The 18,024-nt window shown below is 47.3% G+C and overlaps 3 protein-coding genes across 5 annotated transcripts; all 3 read left to right on the forward strand.

Moving 5' to 3' along the window:
• Nucleotides 1–235: 235 nt before the first annotated feature.
• Nucleotides 236–4,713, forward strand: LOC133560430 (serrate RNA effector molecule homolog). Of its 2 annotated transcripts, none has more exons than XM_061912930.1 (21): nt 236–375; nt 777–899; nt 975–1,085; nt 1,144–1,287; nt 1,354–1,414; nt 1,472–1,769; nt 1,839–1,963; nt 2,030–2,179; nt 2,247–2,346; nt 2,411–2,502; nt 2,576–2,637; nt 2,701–2,779; nt 2,853–3,017; nt 3,089–3,253; nt 3,305–3,458; nt 3,541–3,653; nt 3,725–3,805; nt 3,879–4,029; nt 4,104–4,196; nt 4,283–4,385; nt 4,520–4,713. In XM_061912930.1, exons 2-21 carry the CDS (start codon nt 781–783, stop codon nt 4,593–4,595), a joined length of 2,442 nt encoding a protein of 813 aa, XP_061768914.1. In that variant the 5' UTR covers nt 236–375; nt 777–780; the 3' UTR covers nt 4,596–4,713. The 2 variants fall into 2 exon arrangements, with proteins under 2 accessions (XP_061768914.1, XP_061768915.1); XM_061912931.1 differs by having other exon boundaries at nt 3,092–3,253.
• A 506-nt stretch (nt 4,714–5,219) lies between these two features.
• LOC133560429 (kinesin-like protein KIF1C) lies at nt 5,220–15,023 on the forward strand. 2 transcript variants are annotated; one of them, XM_061912928.1, is made up of 28 exons: nt 5,220–5,492; nt 6,303–6,469; nt 6,537–6,613; nt 6,684–6,762; nt 6,824–6,924; nt 6,984–7,049; nt 7,118–7,296; nt 8,370–8,481; nt 8,537–8,614; nt 8,677–8,742; nt 8,812–8,890; nt 8,964–9,042; nt 9,113–9,261; nt 10,481–10,573; nt 10,651–10,742; nt 10,825–10,904; nt 10,960–11,035; nt 11,115–11,194; nt 11,267–11,361; nt 11,569–11,652; nt 11,733–11,913; nt 11,984–12,056; nt 12,134–12,232; nt 12,290–12,451; nt 12,547–12,819; nt 12,883–12,972; nt 13,045–13,261; nt 13,335–15,023. In XM_061912928.1, the coding sequence occupies exons 2-28, from the start codon at nt 6,364–6,366 to the stop codon at nt 14,060–14,062; spliced, it is 3,594 nt and encodes a 1,197-aa protein (XP_061768912.1). In that variant the 5' UTR covers nt 5,220–5,492; nt 6,303–6,363; the 3' UTR covers nt 14,063–15,023. The 2 variants fall into 2 exon arrangements, with proteins under 2 accessions (XP_061768912.1, XP_061768913.1); XM_061912929.1 differs by lacking the exons at nt 5,220–5,492; nt 6,303–6,469; nt 6,537–6,613; ... (1 more) ...; nt 6,824–6,924; nt 6,984–7,049 and having other exon boundaries at nt 7,156–7,296; nt 8,312–8,481.
• A 57-nt stretch (nt 15,024–15,080) lies between these two features.
• On the forward strand, nt 15,081–17,670 carry LOC133560433 (platelet glycoprotein Ib alpha chain). Its single transcript, XM_061912935.1, has 6 exons — nt 15,081–15,362; nt 15,579–15,674; nt 15,747–15,938; nt 15,995–16,090; nt 16,159–16,338; nt 16,402–17,670. Exons 1-6 carry the CDS (start codon nt 15,207–15,209, stop codon nt 17,293–17,295), a joined length of 1,614 nt encoding a protein of 537 aa, XP_061768919.1. The 5' UTR covers nt 15,081–15,206; the 3' UTR covers nt 17,296–17,670.
• Nucleotides 17,671–18,024: the final 354 nt, after the last annotated feature.

Raw genomic sequence — 18,024 nt, forward strand, 5'->3', positions numbered from 1 at the left:
AAAAGACTCGTGAAGCTCACTGCCGCCCCTATGCGGACTGACTTGTTCTGGCACTTCTCAGAATGCGCCGAAAAGACACATGCAATTGATCAAATAAATATGTATCCATCCTCTCTGTCTTTTAAAATGAATGGAGCTGAACATTACTGTTGAAATGAATTGATTTAATGATAAAGTTATGACAGTTTGTGGACGGTGAATGTTGTTATGAACCAGTTCCTAATGCAGTTGTACATAACACTTGACAAGGTGCTATTTTCCTCCCAGCCACTAGGGGACACAGTCGTCTCGAAGTGTCGTGGTTGTTGGTTCTGGCGGCGGAGCGCTTGTGTTAGCTGAGCATAACATCTCGTGTTTTATCCGACAAAGTTCCAGGTAAAAAAGTCCTCATAAATGCGATAGTTTCACTCTCGATTCCTCTCTGAGACGTAAAGCTGAATTTAAGCCGAACATTTTTAAAGTGAATGAGATATCTAAGAACAAGCATGCTAGCTAGCGGTGCTAGTTCTCGTGCTATCAACGATAGCTGATGGACGTCTAACGCCGATCTGTAACTTTTAGCTGCTTGTTGTAATCTAATTTATGCAGGTTCAAACAAATTGTCCGTATTACTCAAACGTATCCTGCGGAAATCTGAGTCCGCATGCATTTGTAGATTCAAGTCAGGCAACACTAAGCAGCAATCATTTCTCGATTGGGACCGTCAACAACATTGGCGGTACTGATCGATGCTCTTTTTTTGTTTGTGCGCCTTGCTGCACCTCCTGGTGATGCAGTCCAATGGGGGACAGCGATGATGAGTTTGACAGGAGGAGACGGGACAAGTTCAGAAGAGAGCGCAGTGACATGGAACGTTCTCGAGAGCGAGAAGAGAGGAGACGGGATGACTGGCCCGACAGGTGTGCCTTCTTGAAAGAGAATGTTAATCATCCAGGGCACACATGATGAGTAAACAAGTGTGAGTGCATGCTCAGGGACTGGGAGCGCGGCAGAGAGAGGAGGCGGGACTATGACCGTGGTCGCAGAGACAGGTTTTCGCCACCGAGACACGTCAGTCCTCAACACAAACGCATGAGGAGAGACTGGTGAGTGACCACATGCACGTCATGGCTTGACACGCTCACTAATGACGTCATCTGCCAGGGATGACCACAGGGGAGAACCGTACCGCTTTGAGCGACCCTATGGAGGAGTTGGAGTGCCATTTCCTGGGATGGGCCCTCAGGGGTGGCCCCCCGACCTTCCTCACCTTCACCCACATCACGGAGGTCACTTGCTGCAGGGCAGGTGTGTGTTTGTGCGTGCGTGCGGCCATGACAGGTGCATGTTTACACAAGTCAAACTGTCCCTCAGGTTAGCAATGGTGGATCCTGACCTCCCACCTCCAGGACCCCCCACTATGAGGAGCTTCAAGGTAAGGCAAACATCTTTGAATGTCAAGAGACGCGACTGACCTTGCGTCCGTTCGCAGGACTTCCTGTTGAACATGGAGGACACTGTGGATGAAACCGAGGCGGTCAAGCGCTACAATCAGTATAAAGTGGACTTCCGACGCCAGCAGCTGCAAGACTTCTTCATCCAGCACAAAAACCAAGAGTGGTTCCGATCCAAATATCACCCTGATGACATCAGAACCAGTAAGGCTGAGTCTTTGGCTGCGCTGAAACTGCGTCTGGGCGTGTTCCTCTTTCTGTCGGACAGCAAGTGGCTGGACAGCGTGTCACTGGACATGGAGCACACATCTGCCATCATCAAATTGCTGGATGCAGGTGAGTAGACAGAAAATACTCCCGGGATTAGTTGGTGAGCCATTCCTCACATTGTGCTCTCATTTTCAGCTGTCATCAAGATGGAGGGAGGCACAGACTTGGACCTGAAGGTGCTGGATCTGCCTGTAGCGGTTAGCGGCGAGTCGTCCCAGAAGCCGGCCAGTGACGAGGTGGACGGGGCTCAAAGCCAAAAGGTAAGAACAACCCAAAGGAACGAGCACATAGGTTTGGCACTGACTTGGTGCCAATTTGCGTCTTAGAACAATGAAGAGGACACCAAACAGAATGGTGAGAAGGAGCCGAGCAAAGATGACGGGGAGGAGGAGGGGGAAGAGGAGGAAGAGGGGGAAGAGGTGGAAGAAGACGATGAGGAGGAAAAAGAAGAGAAAGAGGATAAAAAGCCCAAAAAAGTCAGTCGCTTCAGTCACACTACTTTTTAGTTATTAAAACATGCCAATATTAACCTGCTTTCTGCAGGGTAGGAAGAGGAAGCGGAGCATGTCAGCTGACAGTGGCGAAGGATCTGCCTCTGACTCCTCCCACTCTGACGGAGAAAAGGAGGACGATGAAGAGCAAGGTAAGCATGCGGCGCTCCAGTGATGTGATGCAGGCGATGACATTACCATGGTGGTTTGTTGCAGAGTCGCCGGCAAGGCCGAGGTCTCTCCACCTCACCAACTCACTTTTCATCAGGAGCATCCCACCAGATGTCTCCAAGGAGGAGATCACCGCCGTGAGTCCACACGCTTGTCTCACACTGGTGGCCCTTCCCTTTGGGTACGCCCTCACCACCTCCATGTGTGTAGTTGTGTCTCAGGTACCCGGGATTCCTGCGTGTGGCGCTTTCGGACCCTCAGCCAGAGAGGAGGTGAGTGTGTCACACCAAAGTGGTTCGAACGCTCCGAGTTAAAGGTGTGTGTATGTATGTCAGGTTCTTCCGTCGATGCTGGGTAACATTTGACCGTGGTGTAAACATCAAGGAGACCTGTTGGAATCTGCAGAACATCCGAGTAAACGCTCATACTGACATGTGACTGGCAGTGACGCCAGCCGTGCTCTTATACACTTTTTTCGCCCTTGCAGCTCCGAGACTGCGAGCTGTCTCCTGTGGTCAACAGAGATTTGTGTCGCCGTGTTCGCAGTGTCAATGGACTGACGCACCACAAACCTGTAGTGAGGAACGACATTCGTCTGGCAGCCAGGCTCGTGCACGCATTGGACCAGCGGGGCGATCTCTGGCAAGGACAGGTGCGACTTCCGGTTGGGTCTTTTGTACTTCCTGTTTGGCATCGATGCCACATGTCCACCATGTGCAACAGCAGATGGAGACCAACCCCGTCCTCAACAACATTACCGACTACCTCATTGAGGAGGTCAGCGCCGAGGAGGAGGAACTAACGGGCTGCGACAGTGGCGAAGCGGTTGACGCAAAAGACTCCACGTCTTCAGAAGTGGCCTTGGAAACGGATGAAAAGTTGCTTAAGGTAGAAGGAGTTCCGTCTGGTTGAGCGTTTCATTTAGTTTAAAGTGTGCAGGTCCTGGACAGACTCCTGGTCTACTTGCGTCTGGTACACTCGGTCGACTACTACAACTTCTGTGAGTACCCCGCTGAGGACGAGATGCCTCATCGTTGTGGACTTTTCCATGTGCGAGGACCACTACCTGTGGGCAAGATCACTGCAGCCGAGGGTACATACACATTGCATACGCACACGCGCACATACAGTCTACCTGTGTGCTTGAGCAGGAGTGCTTTGTTGTTATTGGTCAGTGAGTGAACATCAGAAGATGTGTGAGGAGCGTCTGGCTTCTCTACTGAGCCCGTCTGAAGTTTTGAATGCAGACGAGGCCACACGCCTTGGCAAGAAAGACCTGGATCAGGAAGTGAGTTGCATATCCACAAATATCATTGTTATCCGTCGGCATGACACTTGACCAGGTGCGTGTATATGTAGGTGGAGAAATTCCTGTCCACCAACACTCAGGAGCTTAGTAAAGATAAGTGGCTCTGTCCTCTGAGTGGGAAGAAGTTTAAGGTGAGTTCCATTAAATGTGTGTATATGTTTGGCCTGACTGTCATACCATTTCTATGGCAACACTCCCATTTAGGCGCCAGAGTTTGTGCGTAAACACATCTTAAACAAACACGGTGAGAAAGTGGCCGCTGTGAGACAAGAAGTGGAGTTCTTTAACAATTATCTGATGGATGCCAAGAGACCCGCCTTACCTGAGAATAAGCCCCTCCCACCCCCGACGCAAGGTAGTACTTGCGGGAACAGTACTTCTGGGAAATGTAGGATACTATCATGACTGTTCCTGCTGGTGTGCTTTTAGTTCCTTCCTCTGGCTTCCCTGGTCAGTTGCCACAACAACAAAGCCTTCTGGGATATCCACCTGGCATTAGGCCTCCTGTGCCCACCTTCCCTGGTAACAATCGTTTTTTCCCAAAACACCTTCGGTCAGCGAGCACACTAGCCTAACAAGTGTGTGTGTGCGTGTGCTTGTGTTCATAGGTGGTCCTCATTTCCCCTCCAACCAGTTTGGAGCTGGCCGAGGTGCCTATGATAACTTCAGGGGTCAGTTAGGAGGCAGCTTTCACAACAAACAACGTAACAGGTGAAAAAAAGTTAATTGAGTGGACGCCTTACATGGTATTAAGTGTGTGTAACTGTGTGTGTGTGTGTGTGTGTGTGTGTGTGTGTGTGTGTGTGTGTGTGTGTGTGTGTGTGTGTGTGTGTGTGCACGTGTAGGGGCATGCGAGGAGACCCACGCTCAATCATCGAGTACAGAGACCTGGATGCTCCGGAGGACCTCGACTTCTTTTAAATAGACTTTTTTTGTATGAATTCTCGTTGCTTTGTGTGTTTGGCAGCAGGACCAAGATTACTTTTTTAAAGTGATGTCATTTGTTCTGATTCACAATAAAGCTCAGTACTAGACAATACACTGGCGGAACAAAGGCATAATGTTTGAAAGGGGAAACAATAGCAATTTTTAAAGGATATTAAACATCTTTTTTTTATATAAGTGCTTAAGTTTGAGGTGCGCTAAAGTCTATCCAAACCAGCATTGTGCGAGCTGAAGTTTAGGTATATTAATATTAATATGAGAAACTACTCTTTAACATAATATATTAATACTGACCCCCCTATGACTATATCATATGTACACATATATAACCTGTGCTTTTTGAAACGTTCTAACAGTATGCACCTTGGTGGTATACACGCATTGACTTGATTCCCAGCCAGAAATAACACATATTGTACATATCTACATAAGCACACACATCTACATTCAAATATATTTGTATGACTAATTAACCTTTATTTCGACTATACTTTGGATTATGGGACAGAAAACTCCGTCAAACCTCCGCCTCCGTCCGCCTGAAGAAGGCGGGGCCCAGCGATACTGGGCGGGGCCATGAGGGTCTCGAGTATAGCGGCTGACTTGGCCGTCGCGGGAGCGCGCCCGGCAGCACTCAGGCTCGCACCCGCCGCGCGGCCACGCCACCGGCCTGCCTCCCCCCTCTTTCCTGTTATTCCAACTCCAATTTCCCTACCCAAAGTCTTCTTTGTCCGCTTACCACGTTCGCGCGGACGACCGAAAGACGTCAAAAGTCCGCCGGGTGTCGAGTGCTCCGAGCCCTGGGAGTCAGTCGTTCGGTCGCGGCCCACAACTTTTCGTCCTCACTTTTCCAGCGGCCGGTGACGTCACGTCGTAAGTAATCCAACTTTTTTGTACTCTTTTTAAGGGTCTATGCGCTCACTCGGTCGTGTGCGTGCGTGTCAGGAGCGCCCCCACCCAACTTTGTGACGGTGTGTCCCGGTACGGACAGGCCTGGACCGGAAGTAGCCCACGGGCGCAGACATGCCATGATGGTCGTTGCGTGAGACTTCAGGTAATAGGTGAGGTGGATGACGTCACAGACGACGAGTCTTGTTGTGTCAACGTGATATCAATAGTTTCGGACGGGGTGATGACGTGTGCTGACTCCTCCCCGTCACGTGCTCGCTGATTTAAATCCTGCAAATCGTGTGTCCCTAATCAATGAAAATCTGGATCCAAACAAGCTTGTTGTTTAAAACACCCACCAAGATACACCATGCTCAATGTGCAAAGTTGTGATGGCTTCTCTTGTCCTCAGGCACAGGGAGAACAATTAGTAACAACTAGTATTCCCAAAACATGGAAGTTAATTATTCCTCTCTGAGTCTGTTCAACATGCTAAAGTTAACTTGTGGCTAAAGTGGTGCTCACCAGGCATCCCAGCAATGTGTGTATATTTTTAGCTGCATGTTGTTGTGACTTTGCTGCAACCTGCGGATCTTTATCTACATCTTCTACCTCTGTAATCACACAGAATATTCCCAGGTGACTGGTTGTCCTGAGGCATGGGTGTGTCATGACAGCCTGTCAAAAAGAAGACACCAAGCTACCAATTAGTTTAAGAGAGGGGGAGGGTTGGTGTGAGCTGCTGAAAAGGCGTCAAGTAGTAACGTGGACATTTTGTTAAAAATGTGTTTTCAGCCCCACATTTGACGTGGCTCTCTGATTGGCTACCCAACGGTGGAGTGGGCGGAGCCAAGAGATGGCCGGTGCGTCGGTGAAGGTGGCTGTGCGTGTGCGCCCGTTCAACTCCAGAGAGTTGGGCCGCAACGCCAAATGTGTCATCCAGATGCAGGGGAACACCACCTGTAAGACACACGCACACCTTGGGCAAGGGACCAACAGCCAGGACACAAACACTTTTTTGGTTTTCAGGCATCGTTAATCCCAAACAGCCCAAGGATGTACCCAAGAACTTCACTTTTGACCACTCCTACTGGTCGCACACAACGGTAATGTCACACATATGTGTGCGCACACACACGTGCCAGCTTGTCACAGACTGTGTGTGTGTGCGGTCAGGCGGACGATCCCACTTTTGCGGGCCAGCGTCAGGTGTACCATGACATTGGAGAAGAGATGCTGCTGCACGCTTTCGAAGGTAAAGGCACTGATGCAGTGACAAGTCAAAAATAAACGCTGAGCATTTTTCTCTCCCACAGGTTACAATGTATGTATTTTTGCATACGGCCAGACTGGAGGAGGAAAAAGCTACACGATGATGGGCAAGCAGGAAGTGGGGCAGGAAGGCATCATTCCACAGGTGAGGATGAGCAACCTGGAAGGTTCTGACCAGAACACTAAAGGCACATTTGTCTTTAGCTGTGTGAGGACTTATTCCAGAGGACTGGGGCCAATGTGGATCCGGACCTGACCTATTCTGTAGAGGTAAACTCCTTTACACATCAGTTCGGTCAACGCTATCAGCTAATGCCTTCTGGTTGGTCCCGTTTCAGGTGTCCTACATGGAGATATACTGTGAGCGGGTCCGGGATCTTTTGAACCCGAAGTCACAGGGGAATCTACGGGTGCGAGAGCATCCCATCCTGGGTCCATATGTGGAGGACTTGTCCAAACTGGCTGTGACTGGATTCAAGGACATCCACAACCTGATGGATGTTGGGAACAAAGCCCGGTCAGGCATCTCGTCCCGTGCGCGCTCACACACAAAATATATTGCAGCCTCCTGCGATAAGAATATATATCACAATTTATTATTTGATAAGTAAATTATATTAGACCTATTTCCAAATGGGTTACAAATGCTTCTTATTAACTCCTGACATATGCGATAACATTGCTTAATTTCCGGTTGTAACATTTTCTCCAAACTATTAATAACCTATTTGCTAATCTACTGTTAATAGCTGGTTACTTTCTGTTGTAACATGGTTCTATCTACACTTCTGTTAAAATGTAATAAGCACATTGTTGTTTTAATACTTTATATTAGTTTTGAGCGAGACTACAAATTTAGATATCAATCCAATACCACGTAGTTACAGAGGCAGTATAGGTCAAATCAATGCAGAAACTGATACTTCAAATGTTCAAGATCACTGAATGATTTCACTTTTGATCTCAATTATAGTAAGACAAAAACACTAGTTGGGGTTGTAACAATATCAATTAAATAATAAAATTATTTTCTAATATCGGTTCCGGTTTAAATTATTTGACTTCCTGTGTCCAGTGAATTATTTCCTGAGTTTACAATAATAAAAACAATACATTTTTTGATAACAAAAATATTGATCTAACCACTTTAGTATTGACCATGTACTGATACTGCATTTGGTATCGATCCACCCACTTAGTTTACATTCAAGAGTTTAGCTTGCAGTTAGCTTATTCTTCTAAGGTGTGTAGAGTAGCATGTTTAGCCAAGCTTCGTTGTCTAGTAATGATACTTGTAGAAAATGTCATAATTACACCATGGAGGTGAGGGTTGCTGATTTAGAAGCGGCTTTGCACTGTTGAGAGACATTAGACGCTAGCGAGTGTCGATGCATTTGTTAGCTTGTTGCTGTCAAATTTGCGGGACACAGCTAGAATGTGTCAACATGCATAACGATAGTATTAAAAGCTCCATCATTGGCCAAGTTTATATAATTTCTACCGTCTATATCACGCAAGTCTAACACACACAGATGGATGGTGACTTTACTGGAAAGATTGTGGTCGATTGTGTCTGATTGGACCTGACAGGACGGTCGCAGCTACAAATATGAATGAGACGTCATCCAGATCCCACGCCGTCTTCACCATTGTATTCAGCCAGCGGTGCCGAGATCATATGACCCAATTGGACACAGAGAAGGTGATTGCACACGAGTGTCAACAATGGGCACACTTGAACCTCAGTGTCTTCTCAGGTCAGTAAGATCAGTCTGGTGGACCTAGCAGGAAGTGAACGTGCCGACTCTTCGGGGGCAAAGGGCACCCGCCTCAAGGTCAGAGATCATAATTTTGTCATATTCTTTGTCTGGAAAGTGAATGTAACATCGGCTTGCAGGAAGGAGCAAATATTAACAAATCTCTGACCACGCTGGGAAAGGTCATCTCCGCCCTGGCTGACATGGTACTGACCCGCTGAAAAGCATGTTGATGATAGATTTTCCTCTGTTTAATTCTCTCTGTATTCCTCCAGCAAAGCAGCAAGAAGAGAAAAAGTGACTTCATTCCCTACAGAGACTCTGTTCTGACCTGGCTGCTGAAGGAGAACCTTGGTGAGCAACCATGACAAACAGAAGAAGACCGACGCGGAGAAGATTTAACGGCAGAATTTCACGTTTGTTTTAGGGGGCAACTCTCGCACGGCCATGATTGCTGCTCTCAGTCCTGCTGACATCAACTATGAAGAAACGCTTAGCACTTTGAGGTTAGTGATCAAACTCCTCTTATTCTACACTCTTGTCTGACTGATCCTCTTTCATCTGACCATGGTCCAGATATGCTGACAGGGCCAAACAGATCCGCTGTAATGCCATCATTAATGAAGACCCCAATGCCAAACTGATCCGAGAGCTGAAAGGAGAAGTTGAGCGACTCCGAAACCTTCTCTTTGCTCAGGGCCTGCACGAGCTAATCCACAACCACGGTACAGAGAGTCAAACGCTTTAAGCATTTCATATACATATACATACACTAACACTATTAGCACTAATATTGTGTGTGTTAGAGGTGTAACAGTATTCTAGATACCGCAGTATAGTGGTTTCAAAATCTTATCATAAAAGACGGTGTTGAACAAAACTTAGTGAGTGTAGTTTTTTCTGGCACTTTTGCGTTGGCGTTCTGAAAATAAACTACGTCTTCCAAAATATTCTGTGCAGCGCGACCGCAAAGTGACGGCATCCAGCGCTGTAAAGGGGAGAGAAAGAGGAAGCAGGTAGTGAAGTGTGTTCCACTTCATAGTAGATAAGACGTATTGTTGCTTATCAAGATTCTCATAACTGTTTAAGTTATGTTGCTAACTTAGAGAAAAACAAACCCTGGCGAAAACATTACAGAGGTACCTGCAATGTTCATCTCAAGTGTTTCAAGCCAAAACAGACTCAGTCAAGGGGCGTTGTGTAGAGGGAAATCACCTGCGACACACTGAAGCTACTGTACTTGATAAGCTACCAACACCTGGAAAAGATAAAGCCAGCAAAGCTTAATGTCAATTTGTGAGGTATTTACATTATCAAATGTTTAAATATCATTGAACTTTTCTGAGAAACTGCATTTTCCAAACTGATCAAAAAATGTCCACTGTAGAGGACACCACTTTTCAGAAAGTAAAAGTTGAGACAGTGGATGTTTCTGCATAATTCTTTGTACTCAAAAATTGTTGTTTGTAGTAAATAAATATGATTAGATCATTTTAGCATTTTATGTTTGTTTTCAATTACAGATAGTGTGTTTATCTTAAACATTCCTACCACTCCATTTTACAAATTTGGCATTTTCAAGCATTTTTAGGGGGGCATATACAACAATAATATCGTACCATGTCCTTAATACCGTGATAGTTTGGTTTTGTTGATATTGTTACATCCCCATTGTGTGTGTGTGTGTGTGTGTGTGTGTGTGTGTGTGTGTGTATGTATGTATGTATGTATGTATGTATGTATGTATGTGTGTGTGTGTGTGTGTGTGTGTGTGTGTTCGCATGCGCATTTAGGGCAGCACGTGGTGATCTAGACTTCCACATGCACTATGCAAGTGTTAAGTGTGTGCGTGGCTGGCATGTGTGGTATGTTTAAAGGCCTGTATTTACAGCTGTGTGTGTGCGTGCATTCCAAAAGAAACATGACCCTCTCTTCTTGTCGCAGCCAACAACAATGGCTCCTCCCTAGTAGGCGTGTCCTCACCGCTGACCATCACAGCTAATGGGATCACCAATCAGAAAGACTCTGCTTCTTCAGGTGTGTTTGAATTTATGGTTCATGTGTGTCCTCGGATTGGAAAGTCACACAACCTCTGACCTCTTCTCTGGCCCCAGATGATTCAGCGACTGTCAATCATCTTCCTGCTGGAGAGGAGGTTGATTCTACTGAGACCATCAGTAAAGAGGAAGCAGCTGAGAGACTGCTGGTATGATTGTGATGGTTGTGATGTCACATCAGACATGTTTTTCTTTCATGTGTGTGTGTGTGTGTGTGTGTGTGTGTGTCAGGAAACAGAGAAAATAATGGCTGAGCTCAATGAGACTTGGGAGGATAAGTTAAGGAAGACGGAATCCATACGTTTGGAGAGGTAAGCTAAGCTCTTTGTTATTCACTTGCAATGGGTCAACTTGTGTGTGTCAAAGGGAAGCGCTCTTGGCAGAGATGGGCGTGTCCATTAAAGAAGATGGAGGGACCCTTGGTGTATTCTCGCCAAAAGGAGTGAGTGTTGTGTGACCAGACTAGTTATTGTAATTGTATGTCTCTTCACTCACTTCAATGTGCGTGTGTGTGTGCGCAGACACCTCACTTGGTCAACCTGAACGAGGACCCCCTCATGTCTGAGTGTCTCCTGTACTACATCAAGGAAGGCTTCACCAGGTAGGACATTATCTTTTTCTACTTTATGTGCACATGAAAGTAAAGGAGACAATTAGCTTTTGTGTTTGACAGAGTGGGACAGCAGGATGTGGACATTAAGCTGTCTGGCCATTTCATTAAGGAGATCCACTGTGTGTTTGTGAGTGAAACTAACGAGCAAGGAGAAGGTGAGCATGCATACCCTGTGCTGATGACTGTGTGTGCGTGGTGTGTAAGTGTGTGTGTTTGTGTGTAAGAGTGACATTCTCTCTTTGTGTGTCTGTGTCTAAAAGCTGCCTAGAAGTGTGTCAGGTATCGTTACAAGCTCTGTGACCTAAAGGCTGTTCAATGTGTCACATGACTTGCGTGTGAGATATGTCAACATGTCTTTGCAGTGGTGATTAATCTGGAGCCGCTTGTGGGGGCCGAGACTTATGTCAACGGGAAGCAGATCACTGAGGCTGTAGTTCTCAAACAAGGTGAGGCTCAAAAATGGCGGGAGTGGTACGATAATAACCACTGGATGCAGCCCTAAGCTTGTTTACATCCTGGTTGGTAGGTAACCGCATCGTTATGGGGAAGAATCACGTGTTCCGCTTTAACCACCCGGAGCAGGCGCGGCTGGAGCGGGAGCGCAGCGCCCCAGCAGACCAACAGGGGGAGCCTGAGGACTGGAACTACGCTCAAAAGGAGCTGCTGGAGAAACAAGGCATTGACATCAAATTAGAGATGGAAAAGAGGTAGACCTCTAACCTCTGTCCCTCTGGTCCTGGCATTGATTGATTGACAGCCTTCTGATTGATGTTGCAGGCTTCAGGACATGGAGACTCAGTACCGCAAGGAGAAGGAGGAGGCCGACCTGCTGCTTGAACAACAAAGGCTGGTCCGTCTCCTTCTTCTTCTTCACTACAAGCATCAGACTTGACCTTTAACCTCCTGCTCATCTGTGTTTATGTGCAGTATGCGGACAGCGACAGTGGAGATGATTCTGACAAACGTTCCTGTGAGGAAAGCTGGCGACTGATCTCCTCCCTCAGAGAGAAACTACCTGCCAACAAGGTTGTCTGACCATCTATCCGACTGTCTATCTTTTGACTGACTGACTGTGTGCTGCAGGTGCAGTCCATCGTGAAGCGCTGTGGTCTTCCAAGTAGCGGGAAAAGGAGGGAGCCTCAAAGGGTCTATCAAATCCCTCAGCGGAGGCGGATCAGCAAAGACCCAAAACGTGTCACCATGGAGGATCTACGCTTGCAGGCCGTTAAGGAGATCTGCTACGAGGTATACCACACACGCCCGTGTGCCTATACAATGTCATGTGCAGCTTCTAGCGGTTTCACAAGTCAACATGTTAAAAATTGACTCGCTCACCTCAGGTGGCATTGGGAGACTTCCGTCATTCCCGCCAGGAGATTGAGGCACTGTCCATCGTCAAGATGAAGGAGCTGTGCCGCATGTACAGCAAGAAGGATGCTAATGAGAAGGACAGCTGGAGGGTGGTTGCCCAGGACGTGTGTGACACAGTGGGCATTGGTGAGGAGAGGACCCCACCCCCTGAGGAGGGCGGAGGAGGAGAGGCAGGAGAAGGAGGAAAAGCAAAGGCATACGACCTGAAGGCTCACATTGACAAGCTAACTGACATTTTGGAGGTGAGTGAGAGGTTAACAAGGTTCCAGTGCAACGTTTGCGCACATGTGCACATGGGCCCACAGGAAGTGAAACTGCAGAACAACATGAAGGATGAGGAAATCAAAGCGCTGCGTGACAGAATGATCAAGATGGAGAGTGTCATACCTGTCGAGGTGCGCCATAGACACCTGTTTTGGACATGCCCACTCAATTTCAGCCCAACTTAAGGCAACCTTCCCTTCTAGGACGATGAGGTGAACAGCGAAGAAGGGGGCGAGGCTCCTCACAGGGACCAGGAAACTGATGTGCCTGAGACCAGGGTGAAGCGTCTGATGGATGAGGATCCGGCTTTCAGGAGAGGGCGCCTCCGTTGGCTGAAACAGGAACAGCAGAGAATTCTCAACCTGCAGCAGCAGAACATCAGCAAAAAACTGCGAGGTCTCAGTCAGAACCAAAACCAAGGTAAAAAGAACATTCATACTGGCTTTTTACTACCTGTACACACTATCCCACGCTATCATTACACCCTGTGCAGGTCAAACGTCCCCTACCATGCCCGTGCACCTTCCAGGGACTGGACGCTTCATCCCTCCCCAGGAGTGCAAGCTCAAGTTTCCCTTCAAGAGTAACCCTGCCCACCGGTTTTCATGGGGACCCGCCGATGCCGCTCTTCTGGCCTTGGGTCTGGAGGAGAGAGGGGGAGCAGAGGGAGGGGAGGAAGAGATGAGCTATAAATCTCCACCTCCTCCATCTCTATTGCCCCTCCCTTTCCAGGCACCGCCACCACGCATTCGAACCCCTAGTCCACATCGTGCTTGGCAACAGCGTAACCAGGGGGGTGCCCAGCAACAGCGGCGTTATCGCCGAAACTCATTCGACAGCTCCAGCCCCGGCAACAGTAACCACATCAACAATCAGCATCACAGGGGCGGAGGTCACCAAGTAAGACCAAGCCAGAGGAGGGGGGTGTCGCCCGGCCCGGGAGGAGAGACAAGTGGGAGGGACAGGGATGCAGGCTTCTATTTCAACCAACATCATCATTTTCATCATCCATACTACAACTCTCACAATGCACCATTCCAGCCCCCACCTTTCCCAAACTATCATAGCCTGCCTCGTCCTGCCCCACCTCCTCCTGCTGAAATCATCCTCGGCCTGGGCCCGCCCTTGACTGGGTGGGGTTTCACTGCTCCACCTCCGCGCATGAGACGACAATTCAGTGAACCTGACCTCAAAAACCAGCAAGCCCCCGCTGACCTTTGACCCTGAGCCTCACTACACAGAATATTCAGTACAATGTGCTGTACACTGTGTGTGTGTGTGTGTGTGTGTGTGTGTGTGTGTGTGTGTGTGTGTGTGTGTGTGTGTGTGTGTGTGCGCATGTGTACGTGCGTGCGAGTACGAGTATGTGAGCGCTTCAGCATGTCTTATGTTACCAGGGAAACAGGTTAAGTGTTTTGATAGTGATCGTGTGATCATTTTAGCTCCTGAGGCTTACTGCTGTTTGTTTTGTTTTCAAGCCCAGGAGGCTAACTCGCCTGCTGTGTTAGCACAGAGTCAGCACGCAAACTCCACAATTTTTTCAGCAGTCAATTGGACATTTTAAAGTGTACACACCCCCACCCAATGTTAATCTGAAGACAAAGAATGGTTTCTTTTTGTGGCGTTAACTGTATGCAATGAATAAAAGAGGGGCGAAAGAACAGAAGAGCACAATCGTTTGAAGCTCCAAACCAAAGACGTGTGTTTGGATTTCAGCATAGTGGCCAACGCAGGAAGGAAGGATGAAGAAAGTCAGGAAGACTGGAATGATGTTTGGGAAAGTTGACAACTTTCAAAGTTGTCCTGAAAGCTCATGGAATTACGTATTAAGACTTTTGGGAGCTGAAAGTGTTGCCTGTCATAATATTTGCGCTGCTGTCAGCCCATCCCGGGACAATCTACAAGCTGTTGGTCCTTGCCGATCACGATGGGAAATGACTGTGGCGCCTTTAGTGTTACTTACTGATGAAGCATTCTAACCTCATTCTCACTTAATTTGTTATTTGTCATTAGTGTGGGGATTGCACAGGGCTTTGTGTGTGTGTAAGTGTGTGGCTAATTAGGACTCATAGAATGAAGTTTGACTTAAGAGGCTCATTGTCTCTGATTTTATTTTGAAGTCTTGAACACCTCTCCCATAAATCCAGGAAATGGACCCAAATAAACACTACTTTTTCTTTGACTTGGAGTTTCAGTTTGTGTGTTAAAGATTAGTTACAATAATCTACACTTGTTTTTTTTAAATGGATGAGCTAGCAGTTGACACTTTTGTTTTTAATAAGGAGGGGCAACAAGTTATCAGCTAGCACACTTCCTTAGAGAGCTGCTGTCAAAGCGCGTACATAAGCTAAGGATCACTTACAACATGAAGCTCTCCATCTTTGTCCTCTGGTCTGGCATCGTCGTGGTGACCGCCATGGATGGTTGCCACAGCGACCGGGACAATTACCATCAACCGCGGCTTAACTGTACGGCGGCCGGCTTTACTCATGTTCCTGCGGGTCTCGATCTCACGACCAAGGTAAGATGCTTTACTACTGTGTACCACTGCGTCTGTCGGGCTAAAAATAGCTATTAATATTTTGACAGAATAGCTGCAATTTTTGGTTGTTAGTTCAAAAGCAAAAATGAATAATTGATGGAGTCTGAACATAATGTTCTAGAAAAGAAGATGATGTTTAGTTGTTTGACATATCGCAGATAAGCATACACTTCCTGTTTTTTTTGTTTTTTTTAGGTTCTCTTGTTTCCAAGGAACTTATTCGCCAGTCTTTTCTGGGAATCATTCCAGGTTTTCAGTGAGATCCACGAGATTGACCTCACAGCCAACGAGGTCACTGGGGTTGACATGACAGATCACATGACACTGCCACTTTTCCACTGAAGTGACTTTGCTTCCATACAGATTTCTCAGGTGAGGACGGGCAGCGCAGCGCTTCTCCAGCACCTCGCCATCCTACGACTTGGACACAATCGTCTCACGTCTCTTGAGGGCATGGCGTTCCACGCCTGCCCCGCACTGACTAAGCTCTTTCTGGACAACAACGCCATTGAGTCTCTGAGCGACGACACTTTCAGCGGACTTGGCAAGCTGGAGGTTAGCATGGAGCTATTACATGTGTGCATGTGTGCTCTAATTACATGCGTCTCCAGAACCTGGACCTCTCGGCCAATCGCATCAGGGTTCTTCCACCGCTCTTGTTGCACCCTCTTGTCATCATAAAAACGCTGTCACTGGAAAACAACAGGGTGGGAAAGGAGCAACACGACCCCTGCACTTCCTTCTATGATGTTAACTTTCTGCATTTCCCCCTCAGATCAATGTGCTTCCAGATGATTGGTTTAGCCAGAAAAAGGTGGTTCCCTATCTCTATTTCGCTGCCAATCCGTGGGCGTGTAACTGCACACTAACTTACCTCCGCACGTACCTGGAGGAATATGAAGTCAACTTCTATGTCCTTGAGGGCGAGCTCATTACGATGGACCCCAAACGTTTGGTGCGTTTGCATGTGGCCTCTAGTGTCAAGAAGCGGTAACTCACACCCATTTGTACCTCTCAGGTGTGCGATTCGCCACAGCACGTCAAAGGTCAAGCTATCCTCCTTCTGCCAGTGTCCGATTTCTGCTTACCTATAACTTCGTCGCAAAAAGCCGCCTCCTCAACACGCCCCTACACCATGTCCACTGAAGGAGAACACTGGGGGATGGCAAAGGTCAGAGGCGATGGGGCCATCTTTCGGCATATTGCGCCGACGACAGAGGTCGCGCCGACGACACAGGTTGCGCCGACAACAGAGGGTGCAACACTTCCTGCCCTCAGTCCCACAACGGTGCGAACATCCGTGGCCCCTATTAGCACTGAAGTCACATGGAACTTGTGGCAGGAAAGGGAACAAGATAGCGGCAGAAGCCTCCGTCACACCAGCGGCATGTTTTGCTTGTGGCTGTTTGCTGGCAACATGTTGTTGTGCGCAGCGGCCGCAGTGTACACACTACTGATATTAACTAGGCTTGTCGTCTGGTACAGGGTTGCACACAAGTCACTGAGGGCCACGCTGGCGATGAGAGGTGGGGCCCAGCTTCTGCAGCTGCATATGAGGGCAGGGCCAGAGAGTGGCGCAGTTTATCGTTCGGTTCTTTTCATCTCACGTAAAAGCGAAGGGGCAGTGGAGGGGCAAGAAGGCGGGTGGCAGGAGCAGGGTGTGCCGAGGGCAATGTATAGAACGACCCTACATCACCCGCTGGGGCACCAAGTGACCGAGGCTGCGTCGAGGGAACGCTTCAGTGTGATTCTGCGTAAAGAGCGGGAGGAGCCTAGCGGAAGGAGGGAGGAGCTAGATTGGGTTGTGGGGGGCTGGCAGGTTTCACCAAATGTGAACAGGAGCAGCTGGGGTGCTTGGCTTGCACAGCGATTACCCAGCACACCCTGGGACATGACCACACCCCCTGAGTGATGTTGGCATCTACATCCTGCCAGGAGCTTGCTTAATTAATTGTTGGCTTATGCTTCCAAAATCTATATGATTATTTTTCACATTTGCTGTTTAAGAAATCATATGAGTTGCAGCTGCTTTAAAAAGGTGTCAATGCTCCATTGTCCAGATAAATGAAATAGAAACAACTTGCAATTCTCTGAGATTAATAAGGAACATGGAAATAACTTTTTCATGTTTGTAATACCCCTAGCAAACATTAACAAATTAAACACACATTATACATTCAAAGCAAGTTGCTGTTTGTGTTTTCCTTTTTTGACCATTTTGGTATGAGGACATTAATTACCATTGTTCAAATTAGCGTCACAAACAAATAATAAAAGTTGGATATTGCATTGGTTTGATTGTTTTTGTCCTTTAGTGCTGAACTTCAATCCCTTTTTTAGGCTTTTTAAGTCAACGTTTCACCAAAAAGACCGATTTCGGTATCGTAGTAGTGACGTATTCTTTGTTTTGTTTGAATGAAACAGCTGTTCTGAATGTGTCCACTGGATGTCGCAATAGCAATCATTTGTATCTGAAGATGATGATGTATATGTTCAAAATAAACCACATGATGTTTGTACATCAGTCGAGGAAAATGAACAAACTACATAAATAACTTATTGTAATTATTTTTTGATTTAAAAAAATCCTGATGAATAAAAATTAACACAAATGAGTTGACTGATGAACATAATTTATTCA

The sequence above is a fragment of the Nerophis ophidion genome, linkage group LG10 (genome assembly GCF_033978795.1).
Source record: "Nerophis ophidion isolate RoL-2023_Sa linkage group LG10, RoL_Noph_v1.0, whole genome shotgun sequence".
In the NCBI taxonomy this organism is placed as follows: domain Eukaryota; kingdom Metazoa; phylum Chordata; class Actinopteri; order Syngnathiformes; family Syngnathidae; genus Nerophis; species Nerophis ophidion.

Bases quoted from the DNA above. Each gene is read 5' to 3' on its own strand.
- LOC133560429 (XM_061912928.1), top strand. From the start codon at position 6,364: ATGGCCGGTGCGTCGGTGAAGGTGGCTGTGCGTGTGCGCCCGTTCAAC. The intron at 6,470-6,536 runs GTAAGACACACG...TTTGGTTTTCAG, and splicing joins GATGCAGGGGAACACCACCT to GCATCGTTAATCCCAAACAG. The intron at 8,743-8,811 runs GTACTGACCCGC...GTATTCCTCCAG, and splicing joins TCTCCGCCCTGGCTGACATG to CAAAGCAGCAAGAAGAGAAA.
- LOC133560430 (XM_061912930.1), top strand. From the start codon at position 781: ATGGGGGACAGCGATGATGAGTTTGACAGGAGGAGACGGGACAAGTTC. The intron at 900-974 runs GTGTGCCTTCTT...GTGCATGCTCAG, and splicing joins CGGGATGACTGGCCCGACAG to GGACTGGGAGCGCGGCAGAG. The intron at 2,503-2,575 runs GTGAGTCCACAC...CCATGTGTGTAG, and splicing joins CCAAGGAGGAGATCACCGCC to TTGTGTCTCAGGTACCCGGG.
- LOC133560433 (XM_061912935.1), top strand. From the start codon at position 15,207: ATGAAGCTCTCCATCTTTGTCCTCTGGTCTGGCATCGTCGTGGTGACC. The intron at 15,363-15,578 runs GTAAGATGCTTT...TGTTTTTTTTAG, and splicing joins GTCTCGATCTCACGACCAAG to GTTCTCTTGTTTCCAAGGAA. The intron at 15,675-15,746 runs GTCACTGGGGTT...GCTTCCATACAG, and splicing joins TTGACCTCACAGCCAACGAG to ATTTCTCAGGTGAGGACGGG.